The following is a 13,159-nucleotide window of genomic DNA, read 5'->3' as shown; positions in this document are numbered from 1 at the left end:
TTGGTCGGGGGTTCCTCACAGAAGGTGCAGGCTGGTTGCTGGCCTTGGCTGGTGGCAGATGACAGCCTGCCATCCTGAAGCAGTTAGATTCGCAGTGTCTAACTTACCCTTGACCCCAAGAAGTTGACAGCATTGGTATCTGCCCTAATTACCCCATCATTCATCTGGTCACTTCTTTTCAGCAGATACGAGAGTATGACTGCCACCCTCATGGGTTAACTGATGGCATTTCTAGCACCTTCTGAGCCAGCGGGAAAGCTCAGGGCCTGGGAGAGATGAACAGGGTGGCAACCTGGGACTATAACATGTGACCTTGGGGGCGGTGCCAGGGACAAAGCAGGATTGAATCTGGAGTCTCCTCTTGTCCCCGCAACAGAGCCTAGTGTCCTGAGGAGGCACTGTCTTGGAAGGTTTGGAGAGGGTAGGGCAGGGCTACCTATGTATGGTTTGTGGGCTCTCACATGAATCAGGGCTGGGGTTGGGCTACAGCAGGGTGTGAGGCAAGTATTGGTGTGCACACAGTGCGATTTCTCCAGTGCCCCTGCGTGTCCCAGAAGCACCATTCCCTGACGATGACAGCTTGCCCACTGTTGGGGGCACATGTGCCTGCCAACCCAGCCTCTGCTCTTCTGCTCTGGGTTTGGGCAGAAGCCTGGTGGTCCCCAGCTGCTTGTTGTTGCCGCTGAAAGCCAAGTGCAGGCGCCCCTTCTTGACACAGCCAGCCACCCCCAGAGAATGCAGGGCTGGCAGCCTGGCAGGACCCTGTAGCCCATACCAGTTATGCATATGTGCAGTATGTGCGTGTGTGCATGTGTCTGTGTCTGTGTGTGTGTGCGTGTGTGTATTGTGTGCGTGTGCATGTTTATAAACTCAGTGAATCAGACTTTCCCTATCTAATGTTATTGATGGCTATATGCCATCAGGGACAAAGGTATAGGTTCTAGCACTTTTCACCAGTGTGTTTTCCAGATTGCTTGTCATTCTTCATTTGGAATGGGTCTGTGCTCTGACTAGAGCCTTTCTGTGACACACTAGTTGGTTTTCACACACTAGTTGGTTGACTCAGTCATACCTTCCACATCGAGGTCTCTTGGGAACAAGAGGCCTCTCGTTTTCATTGTTTTCCCAGGGGAGCCCTCAAGCCCATGGGCTGTGCTCGGGCCCTCTAAAGCCCCAGGCCTGCCTCCTGTTCTGTCCTGGGTAGGGTTTGCAGCGAGCATAGCAAGGTGCGGACAGGAAGCCCACATGTTTTCCCTGTTCACACAGATTTGGTTCAGGGCCCAGGGGTTCCCATGGGAACTCAGCAAGGAGTCCCCATTGACACAAAGGCTCGGGGGAAGCAGATGGCACACCCTTAAAGTGGTTCTTACCCCAGCGTTGCCTCTCTTTAGCTCTGTGACTGTTTAAGAGGTTGCTTTACTCACTAACTTCTTTCTTCTTGAAGCTGGCCTAGCTGCCACACCCCATGGGATAGGGTGTCGCCCCAGCACCCCAGGTGTCCCACTGGGCAGCTGTCCCCAGGGAGCATTATCATAGGGGGATATGAGGGTACCACAGGCAGGAGATCATAGCCTCTGGGTTCAAGGGGGTCATAGGCCCTGGGGGAGAAAAGGAGCCCACTAACCAGGGCTGTAAGGGGAGCCGGTGGAGCTCACACCCTGCCTCACAGCTCTTCCTCTGACTGCTGTCCCAGCTCACATGCTCCAGCTCCAGCATCAGGGAGGGCAGTCTTTCCACAAAGTCGTGGAGCTGTTCAGTCCTGAGTGTGAGCCTGAGCACTCACTTCTCAGCCCAGCTCTTGGGGTCATGTGGAGGTGCTGCTTCTTTCTCCTGCTGCCCACTGCACCCCAACATGTCCCCTGTGGCTCAGCCCTGTGCCCCCTCCGAGACTCAGTCTCCCCATGTGGCATCCCGGAACCGGGCACTCTGCGCCAGGCAGTCTGCGTCCTTGTGCTTCTGAATACCCTCTGAGGAGACCATGGCTGGACTCTAGCCTCAGTCTCTTCCCTAAAAGTGGGGCTGGCCTGGGACCATACCACCCTACGTAAGAGGGGTCGATGCAGGTGCCAACTTGGGCGTCCTCAGGCTCTGCTAGGAAGACAGTGGCTGGATGCCCCCATCCTGTTAACCTGAGGGGACCCGCATGGAGTCCCCTCCTCAGTACCTCCCTTCTCCTCTTTCTTCGTCAGTCATGTTGTGGACTTTTCTGTCTGTAGTGTCATGGCTTCCAGCCTGTGTCCTGGGTTTCTCTTCTCATCACACAAATCCCTAAATATGTTGGGTTACCTCATAGGTGGGGGCCCCCTGAGATCTAGGCTCTTCTTCCATTGGGAGCAGGCAGGGAGGTCCCCTGATTCATGAGAACAACCCAGATCCAGGAAGCCGGGCTTGCCGAGTTTTATTCTGCTCCTCTGTGTACATACACAGTGATCTTTGTTTCCTCAGGCCCTTTGAGTGGGGAACACCTTGTAAACTCTAAAGCCCTGTGCACACCGGATGTCCCAGGGTTACTTCTTGATGCAGCTACATGCCCAGCTGAAAGGATGATGATGTTTAGGCTATTTTCAGAATCGGAGTGACCTGAGCTGTTGTTGGAATGGTGTCCTCACCCCAGGGCCTTGCTTTGGCCAGGGATACCCGTTCCCTGTCCCGCCCCACTGGGCTCTTGAGGAAGTGGAGATGACCCCAGGCCATCTGTTGCTTTGGTGACCCCTGTACAGAGCTGAGATGCTCAGCAAGTGCATGCAAACTTCTGGGGAGAACTGGCTTGAGACAGGGTAACCAAAGGGCAGTAGAAAGTTACTCACCTAACTCTGGTGGGCATCGAGGGGTAGGGGCATGGGCCAAGCCCTTCCTGTTTGGAGTCCATCTTCCATCCTGGAGGCTCTGGACCAAGGGGCGCAGTGGGGCACACAGGGAAGAGCCTGTTGGTCTGGAATGGGTGCTAAATTTGCCTGTGGACAGAGCAGCTTTGAGAAAGAGACTTGAGCTCGTGCAGCGGTGCCCCGCAGAGCTCCCTGGAGCAGACATGATGCCAAGCACTACTCCCTTATTACGTCTCACAAGGAGCCCAGGAGGCCAGGGCTAGCATCTCTCTATTAAAGATAAGACACAGAGATTCCAATACCTTGCCCAAGGTCACAGAAACAAGATGGTGGGGCAAGAAAGATCTGGGTAGGTAACCCCAAGCCGTTTGGGTCTCCTGTCTGTGCTTGGTGCTGCCTGCAGAAAGAAGCCCTAGCTTGTATCTTGCCAGATTTCCCTAATACCCATTCACACCTTAGCCATGGAGACAGGCGTGGTGTAATATCACCCAATATTATGATGTTGGAGATAGTCACCACGTTGACTTGATGGGAAATGGGGAGAGGGTGGTGATTTGGAACAGAGGCCAGCTCAGCCACCAACCACCCAGCACCTTCCCCGTCCTGCTTTTGCCAAATCTTTCTCAGGGGTAGTCATTGTCATGGTGCTCTTGTCAGCTGCCCTCATCCCCACAACCCCTGAGACACAGGAGTCACAGGGCTCACCCCTGCAGCCCCTGTCCTCGTCTGAGGACAGGTGCCCTGAGGACTCTGCCAGCTGTCCCACGTATCCATTATCACTTCTGCTGAGGGTCAACCTGTTTCAGTTCCCACCTAGCAGCCCTCAGGGTTCCATGTTAGTGCCCAAACAGGAAGGGCTTGGCCCATGCCCCTACCATGTTAGTGCCCTCCTCAGTCACGAGTTACCTGTGGCTGCCCTGAAGGGGCCAGTGAGGTGGGGGAGCTGCAAGGAAACTGCTTCCTTCCCTTGAGGGCTCCCAGTCCAATAAGGGTGTGTGCATGTGTGAGTGTATGTGTATGTGCACAAGTGTGTTACAGTTCAGTAAGGATATGTGCATACGCTTTTGTGTAAGAAGTCTAAGGTGCACGTGCGCCAATGTCCTGGGAGCACACATGAGAGTAGGGCAGCCTAAGGGAGTGGGCATGTGTGGCTGCTCAGAGGGGGTGAGGTAGGCACAGCAGGTGGCAGCCAGCCTTTTTCTGACTGTGAGCTGTTGGCTGTTAGAGCAGCGAAGGTCCTAGCAGGGTGGTAACAGGGTCAGTGCTATTTGAGGACAAGTCCGAGGTGGGGAGGTGTCCTGATGGCCGACCTTGGTGGGATCTCCTCAGGAGGTGCCTCTGATAATTTCTCAGCAGACTAGGTGCTGAGTAGGGAGGGGTCCTGAGTGACCCCAGCTTCTGGGTGCCATCAACTGAGCCAGAGGGTTGGGAGGTATGGGTTGAGGTGGGGGCTGTGACTGAAGACTGAGGAGGGTGAGGGCTCCTGACCATGTAATGATGCAGGGTCTTAGGGATGTGGAGGGCTGAGTGCGCTAGGCCCTGGAGACCACAAGGACTTTGCCTAAGGAGGGTTGAGTCTGGTCAAGTTCAAAGCTTTTTGGCAGCTACCCTCATGACTGGTCCCTGGAGGCATGGGGAGGGGAACGCAGGGAGTGGGGCTGTGACAGGTGCCAACCCACTGCCCTGTCTCATCTGCAGTGAAGAAGAAGCGGACCTGGCACAAACATGGCCCAGGGCAAACGCCGGATGTGAAGCCTGTGCAGAATGGCAGCCAGCTCTTCATCAAGGAGTTGCGGAGTCGGACCTTTCCCAGGTGGGCAACTGCATCCCCCTGCTGCCCGCTCCCTCCTAGGCCTGATACACAACCCCCACAGGGGCTCAGGCTGTGGACTTCCCTCTAGGGCAAAGCATAGCCCTCCAAAACCATAGGCCTCTGACAGGGGCCTAACCTCTCCCTTCTCAGTACCTCTGGGTACAGACCAGGAGGCAAGGGGCCCATGTCTCTACTGGGTGTGTCCTTCTCACGGGACCTTCCTAAGGGAGATACCTTGTCCCCATTTTATGGAAGAGGAGTAGGGCTAGTGTCCAGCCTAAGTCCACATTGCAGGTCCTGGCCCCAGGATCACGGCTTCCCTGTGTACCCTGGGCCTGGCGGGATGTCCCTAGGTATCCTTCTAAACCCCCTCCCCTGCATCCTGTCTTGTGTGAGGGCAGAGGGCTCAGGGCCACCAGAATGGCTTCTGGTAAGAAAGGGGCATGGTAACATGGGACCTGCTATGTGCCATCCTTCAGCCTTTCACGCTGGATGAGTGTTTGTCTGACAGTTCTACGCCATCACTGCATTCTCTTCTTTGTGTATGGTCTCTGATGAGAATCTAGTGTAACTCTTATCCTTTGTCCTCTATGGACAAGGTAGTTTTTCCCTCTGGCTTCTTTCTTTTTTTCTTTCTATTTTTTTCACCTTTATTGATTTATATATCATACAAATCGCCCATCGAAAGGTTACAATGCAGTTGTCTTTGGTATATTCATAGATATGTACACCACGATTAGTCAATTTTAGAATATTTTATCACCTCAAAAGAAACCCATACCTTTATCACTCCCATTCCTCCTCCCCCTCCCCCAACCCTAAGCAATCAGTAATCTGCAATCTGCTTTTGTGGATTTGCTGATTGTGAACATTTCATCTAAATGGAACTATACAATATAAGGCCTTTTGTGTCTGCTTCCTTCACTCAGCATAATGTCCTCAAGGTTCATCCACATCATAGTGTGTACCAGCACTTCGCTCCTTTTTAACAGCAGAATAATATTCCATTGTATGGATAGATCACATTTCGTTTATTCATCCATCAGTTAAAAAACATTTGGGTTATTTCTGATTTTTGGCTATCGTAAATAATTTTATTATAAACATTCTATATTTAATTGTTTGAGGAACTACCAGACTGTTTTCCAAAATAATTTTACCACTTTTCATTCCTACTAGCAGTGTATGAGGGTTCCAGTTTCTCCACGTCCTCACCCACGGTTGCTATTTTCTGTCTTTTTGATTTTAATCATCTTTGTAGGTGTGAAGTAGTCTCTCATTGTGATTTTGATTTGCATTTCCCTAATCACTAGTGGTGCTGAACATATTTTCATATGCTTATTGGTCATTTGTATATTTTCCTTGGAGAAATGTCAGTTCAGATCCTTTGCCCATTTAAATTTTTTATCTTTTTATTATTGAGTTCTAAGAGTTCTTTACATTTATTTATTTTATTTTTTTAGGTGAGGCAACCCTTAGTTGACCTCACAGATTGCAAGGACCTTGTCATCTTACAATCCCTAATTTTTTATTTTTTACATCTACAGTACCTGATCTTCCTAGGTGGTCTCCCATCCAAGTACTAACCAGGCCCAACCCTGCTTAGCTTCCGAGATCAAATGGGATCGGGCTTGTTCAGGGTGGCATGGCCGTAGACTACATTTTTTATTATGTCTTATTATGTCTTATTAGACATGATTTGTGATCACTTTATCCAATTTTGTAGACTGACTTTTTCACTTTTCTTTATAGTGCCCTTTGAGACACAAACCTTTGTGATTTTGGGAAAGTCTAATCCATATATTTTCTTTTATTGTTTGCACTTTTGTCATCACATCTTAGAATCCTTTGCCAAATCCAAGGTCATGAAGATATATCTCCATGTTTTCTTCTAAGAGTTTTATAGTTTTAGATCTTACAGTTTGGTTTTTGATACATTTTCTAATAATTTTTACATATAGTGGGAGGTAAGGATCTAACTTCATTTTTTTGCTTGCAGCTATCCATTTGTTCCTGCATATTTATTAAAAAGACAGTTCTTTCACTATTAAATGGTCTTGGCACACTTGTCGAAAATCTCTTGGTCGTAGATATATGCACTTTTTCCTGGACCCTTAATTCTACCCCACTAATCTCTCTTTATCCTTAATCCAGTCTCACACTGTTTTGATTACTGTAGCTTTGCAATAAGTTTTGAAATTGAGATGTGTGAATCCTTCAATTTTGTTTTTCTTTTTCAAGATTGTTTTGGTTATTCCAGATCTCTTGCAATTCCATATGAATTTTAGGATCAGTTTGTCAGTTTTTTACAAAGAGGTTATCTGCAACTCTGGTGTGGATTGTGTTGAATCTGTAGATCAGTAGAATCAGAGTATTGCCATCTTAACCATGTTAAGTCTTTCAACTCATGAATACGGGTTATTTTCCTATTTATCAAGATCTTTTACATTTCTTTCAACAATGTTTTTTAGTTTTCAGAGTATAAGTTTTGCACTTCCTTTTTAAAATTTATTCTTGATTGATTTATTCTTTTCGATGCGCTTATATGTGGAATTGTTTTCTTAATTTTATTTTCAAATTGTTCATTGCAACTGTTCTGAAATATGATTGATTTTTATAATTGATCTTATATCCCACAACCTTGATGAACTAGTTTATCTGTTATGATTGTCTTTTAGTAGATTCTTTATGATTTTTTTGTATACAAGATCATGTCATATTTGAATAGATAGTTTTACTTTTTTCCTTTTCCAATGTGGGGTTATGTTTCTTTCTTTCTTTCTTTTCTTTTCTTTTCTTTTTTCTTTTCTTTTCTTTTCTTTTCTTTTCTTTTCTTTTCTTTTCCTTTTCTTTTCTTTTCTTTCTTTTTTCTTTTCTTTCTTTTTTCTTTTCTTTCTTTCTTTCTTTTTTCCTTTCTTTCTTTCTTTCTTTCTTTCTTTCTTTCTTTCTTTCTTTCTTTCTTTCTTTCTTTCTTTCTTTCTTTCTTTCCTTCTTTCTTTTAAATTAATTAATTTATTCTAATTAGTTTCAAGTATACAGTACATTGGTTAGATATCTATAATGTTCATAAAACAATCCCCCAAATTGCTCCCTCCCTCTCCTGGCCCTCCACTTAGCCATCATATTAATGTTAACTGCATTCCCTCTGCCATGTTCCCTGCGCCCAACTATCAACTACTAATTTGTACTTCTTTAACCCTTCACCCCATTCTCCCAGCCTCCCAATCCCCCTTCCCTCTGTCTGTCACCAAATTGTCCACTGTATTTGTGAGTCTGTTTTTGATTAGTTTGTTCTTTTTGTTCCTTAGATACCGCATATAAGTGAAATCATATGGATTCTATCTTTCTCTGTATGACTTATTTCACTCAGCATAATAACCTGTAGGTCCATCCATGTTGTTGCAAATGGTAGGATTTCATTTTTTTAATGGCTGAATAATATTCCATTGTATATATGAACCATAATTTCTTTATCCAATCGTCTGTTGATGGGCATTTAGGTTGCCTCCATACCTTGGCTATTGTAAATTGTGCTGCCATGAATATTGGAGTGCATAGATCTTTACGAATTATTGTTTTAGTTTTCTTTGGATAAATACTCAGAAGTGCAATTGCTGGGTCAAAAGGTATATCCATTTTAAATTTTTTGAGGAACCTCCATACTGTTTTCCATAGCGGCTGTACCAATTTGCTATCCCACCAACAATGTATGAGGATTCCCTTTTCTCCGCATCCTCGCCAACACTTGCTGTTTTTTGATTTATTGATGATAGCCATTCTGACGGGTGTGAGATGCTATCTCATTGTGGTTTTAATTTACATTTCTCTGGTGATTAGCGACCTTGAGCATCTTTTCACATGTCCGTTAGCCATCTGTATTTCCTCTTTGGAGAAGTATCTGTTCAGGTCTTCTGCCCATTTTTTAATTGGATTGTTGGTTTTTCATTTATTTCTTTTTCTTGACTATTTGCTCTGACTAGGAGAATGCTGAGTAGAAGTAGCCAGGGAAGGGTGATCAGGGCCCTAGTATTCTCAGGGTGCCACACTCAGGGTAGTGCCTCAGTTCCACAAGTGTGGGCCACTTCTTGGCAGCCCTTACCCAGGACTTAGCCTCAGCAACAGACAGCTGGGGAGGGATAAGAGGCTGATATCCTACTCCTCCAGGAAGACAGCCTCCCACCTGGGAGCTGCTGGGGAACTCTTCATTCAGCATCCCCATGTCCTTGGCTGTGGCCTTCTGGAGTGGAGGCTCCTCTTCATTGAGCTGGAAAGGTGTAGAGAGAGAGTGGTGTTGGGTTAAATATCACATAACCTTTCAATTCTTACTGAGCTTTCATAGATTTCTTGCACAGATGTTTCTTCGTTTGTTGTTTTCTCTTAGGACCAATTCCAGAGGCTTTATGTAGTTGTTTTTTAAAATAATTTTCACCAGTTTCACTGGGGTGCAGATCAGTAGAGCTCTTCACTCTTTCATGCCAGAGGTTGATTTCTCTCATCTGACTTCTTTCAGGCTATTTTCTTTGTCTTTGATTTTCTACAGTTTGATATAACATGCCTAAGTATAGATTTGGGGGTTTTGTTTTATTTTGTTTTGTTTTGGTATTTATGCTGCTTGATGTTGTCTGAGCTTTCTGGATTTCTGGTTACATGTCTGTCATTAATTTTGGAAAATTTTGTCATTATTACTTCAAACATTTCTTCTCCTTTTTCTCTTTCTTTTCCTTCTGGTATTCCCATCAGACAAATATTACTCTTTTTGTAATTGTTCTACATTTCTTGGATATTCTGTTTCCCCCTTTTTTATTCCTTGTTGTCTTTGCCTTTCAGGTTTGAAAGTTTTTGTTGACATACTCCAAGCTTACTGATTCTTTCCTCAGCTGTCCAGGCTTCCTTCATTTATGTTAGTTTTTCTTTTTTTCCCCTAGCAGTTCTTTTTGATTAGTAGAGTTTCCATCTTTCTGCTTACATTACCCATCTGTTCTTGCATGTTGTCCACTTTATCCATTAGCACTCCTAACTTATTAGTCACAATTATTTTAAATTTCCTATCTGATAATTCCAAATTCTGTGCTCTATCTGAGTCTTGTTCTGATGCTTAATTTGTCTCTTCAGACTATGGATTTTCTTGCCTTTTAGCATGTCTTATAATATTTTGTCAAAAGCTGGACATAATGTATTGGATAATAGGAACTGAGGTAATTAGGCATTTAGTATGAGGTTTTATATTGACCTGACTAGGTCAATATATGTTTGCTGTAACCGTAGATGCCAGAGGCATTACTTCTTCTAGTTTTTTTTGTTTGTTTGTTTTTGTTTTTGTTTTGCCCCCTGTTTTGTTTTCTTTAGGTTTCCCTAAGAACTCCTTTTTAAATAGTCTATATCTTGCAGCTCTCTCAATTATACTTAACTGTTATTATACTGTAACATGATGGTAAGGTTTTGAGGAATGGAAATGTTCTATAATTTAATGATTAAATCTCAGTGTTTTAGTGGGCTCAGGGCTCTGGGCTGTTACCTTCAGAAGCATTTCTTGGCCTTTTCTTTTTCCCTCCTTACCTGAGACAGGAAGGCTTGTGAGGGCTGCAGTTGTCTACTTGCCCTTCCCCCTGTCAGATAAGGGTATGGTAAAGTAAGTTCTCCTGGAGGTAAACATTGTTATGGAGAACACAGTGAGTATATTTAAACATAGTTACTTTTTCCCTTCCTCTGCCTGAAATAAGAGCAAATCTTCATCATGAGAACCTGGTAGAGTTCCTGGAAATAAAATCCATGAAAGTGTGGGTATCCTCTTAGACTGGGCCCCCAGGAGTTTTTAACTATTAAGCTAGTCCCCACTCAACTTCTACACTTTGTTAAAAATTACTATTTAAGTGTTTTTTCCTATCAGTTAAATTCTTCCAGCAGCTTCTCCTTCAGGTAAGTTTCTCCTGGCTGTGAATTTTCTGTATTTGCCTGTCTCTCCAAATTTTGGGGTGGCTATTTTTCATGTAACCCCAATTATCTGATAAATCTAAGAAAAGTCATTGGTTTTCAGTTTGTTCAACTTTTTTTTCTTGTATTGAAGATAGGAATGACAACTTTCAGGCTCTTTACATGTGACATTTGAAACCAGAAGTCCAGTTCCATGTTATTTTAACCCCTTTCCATTAATTGGATTGTCTTTTTATTGTTAAGTTGTCAGAGTCCTTTACATATTCTGGATACTCATCACTTACCAGATACTTTCATTCTTTGGGTTGTCTTTTCGCTTTTCGATAGTGCTTCTTTGAAGCACAAAAAATTTGTGATATTGATGAAGTCTAATTAATTTTTCTTTGGTCATTTGTGCTTTTAGTGTCTAATCTAAAAAAAAAAAACAACAACAGTGCTAAATTCAAGGTCATGAAGATTTATGCCTGTATTTTCTTCTAAAAGTTTTATGGTTTTAGCTCTTATATTTAGGTCTTTGACTAATTTTGAGTTAAATTTTGTATATGGTGTGGGGTTGGGGTCCAACTTCATTCTTTTGCATGTGGCTATTTAGTTCTCCCATGCACCATTTTCTTTCTTCATTGAATTATCTTGGCACTCTTGATGAAAAGCAGTTGACCACAGATGTTTGGGTTTATACCTAGACACTCAGTTATGTTCCATTGATCCTTATGTCTCTTCTTATGCCATTACCACACAGTCTTGATTATTGTAGCTTTGTAATGAATTTTGAAATTTGGAAGTATCCTCCAATTTTGTTCTTCATTTTTAAGACTTTTAGTCATCTGGGTACCTTACATTTTTAGTCAGCATTCTAAGTTCAGCTTGTCAATTTCTGCAAAGATGTAAACTGGTATTTTGATAGGGCTTGTGTGGAATCTGTAGATCAGTTTTCCATTGAGAAGGGCTTTGTCTCCATCCGCTGCATCCTCAGGCCTTAGACCCACCCTATGCAGGGGCTCAGGTAGAGGGAGCTGGGAGAACAAAGAGTGATGGGGGAGGATCTCAGCCTTAGTAGGAGGGATGGGTGTGATGTGTTCTTGTCTCCCATTCACCTCTCACCTCACCCCTGGATAGATGCCTGAACCCTCTAGATCTTGAGGTTTCTGTCTGAGGGATGTGTAAGACCCTGTGGTGTGGCTGCTCTATGACCTCCAGGCATGACACTGGTGTGGGGGGGGTATGTCAGGTCTTCAGCCCTGAGCCCCTTTCTAGGCCTGTCAGGATGCAGGGAGGCTGCTCCCCACCAAGCCAATGTGACCTCTGAAGTTCACTTCCTTGCAGTGCGGAAGATGTGGTGGCCCGTGTGCCGGGCAGCCAGCTTACGTTGGGGTACATGGAGGAGCATGGCTTCACCGAGCCCATTCTCGTTCCCAAGAAAGATGGGCTGGGCCTGGCGGTCCCAGCCCCCACCTTCTACGTCAGTGATGTTGAGAACTACGTGGGTAAGTGCCCTCCACTTCATGCAGCCGTGGGTATCCAGGGTCTGCTGGCCTGGACCCCTGGCTGAATCCCTGTGTTGTGTGAGTGGGTATGACTCAGAGTCTCTGTGCTCTGTTGTGGGTGCTTTTAAGATTAGATCCCATGTCCCACCTAAGTGACATTTGACCCAGGCCCCTTCCCCTCGCAGTTACTCAGTCTGCAAAGTAAGGGCTGTTTTAGGGACCCGTTGATTCTGCCAGCTGCAAATTCCATTACTGTTGGACGCTAATGATAGTCATGCCAGGAAGACCCAGCCAGGTGGAGCCACTTCCCCGAGGCTTGTGCTACGTCCTCCTCAGTCTCTCCTGGGAGCGGCCTCACTCATCTGCCCCAGGACACACCTTCCCATCGCCCAGGGCCACCTCTTTGCTCGATCCCTCTGGGTTCCAGCTGATGCTGTCAGCAGCCTTGTCTTATATCCCCTGGCAGTTTCCAGCAATGTGGACACCCTCAGGCAGGATACTTCTGGGTGGAAGGAAGGAAGTACCCATGTATACTGGGGTGTTATCCATGACGCAGCTGGCATGGAAAGGTCACCATACCCCCAGTAGTGACCCCAGCTGGGCCAGTGGCCATATGGCCCTGGCTTTGAGGCCTTTGAGGTTGCCAGGGCTCAGTGTGTTGGAGAGGATGCCTGGATAGCCAGTGGAGGAGAAGGAACGACCCTGAAATGGCAAATGTCCAAGCTGGCCCTAGCCACATACTGGATAGGTGAGGGTGCCGGCACCACGACCACAGATGAGTTGCTCCATTGCCCAAACCTTGACCCTCTGAATCTGTAAAACCTATGGTGGGACAGGTGTAGGGACTAAATAAGATCATTTATATGAGAACCAGGGGCCACACCACTCTCTGAAGCCGGACAGAGCCTACCAGGGCTGGTTCTAGGGCTGACCCACTTGTGCCAGGGAGAGAGAGGGACTCACTTTCTAGCCTGGCGATGACTGCTGTCTGGGCTATGTGCCAGGCCTATAATAGCACCTGGAAGAACAGCCAACATCTAGTGGATGCCTCCCAGGGGCCAGGCATTTTTTTAGGCTCTTCCCACATATAAGCTAGTGTCATTCTG

General features: G+C 45.6%; 1 protein-coding gene and 1 non-coding gene across 5 annotated transcripts in view; one reads left to right on the top strand and one right to left on the bottom strand.

The window, feature by feature from the left end:
• The window catches only part of PHF2 (PHD finger protein 2), a 91,529-nt gene that overhangs the window by 50,471 nt on the left and 27,899 nt on the right, over window positions 1–13,159 (top strand). For all 4 annotated transcript variants that reach the window (XM_023525776.1, XM_023525777.1, XM_023525775.1 and 1 more), the window contains 2 exons: window positions 4,524–4,638; window positions 11,893–12,053. In XM_023525776.1, the coding sequence (XP_023381544.1) occupies window positions 4,524–4,638; window positions 11,893–12,053 (276 nt within the window). The remainder of the gene's footprint in view (window positions 1–4,523; window positions 4,639–11,892; window positions 12,054–13,159) is intronic.
• LOC111733719 lies at window positions 6,177–6,295 on the bottom strand. Its single transcript, XR_002778136.1, has one exon. It is a non-coding gene; the product is annotated as a 5S ribosomal RNA (ribosomal RNA).

This window comes from Pteropus vampyrus, unplaced genomic scaffold (genome assembly GCF_000151845.1).
Source record: "Pteropus vampyrus isolate Shadow unplaced genomic scaffold, Pvam_2.0 Scaffold623, whole genome shotgun sequence".
Lineage (NCBI taxonomy): Eukaryota > Metazoa > Chordata > Mammalia > Chiroptera > Pteropodidae > Pteropus > Pteropus vampyrus.
The sequence above is the reverse complement of the archived record's forward strand: the minus strand, read 5'-3'. Positions and strand labels throughout refer to the sequence as shown.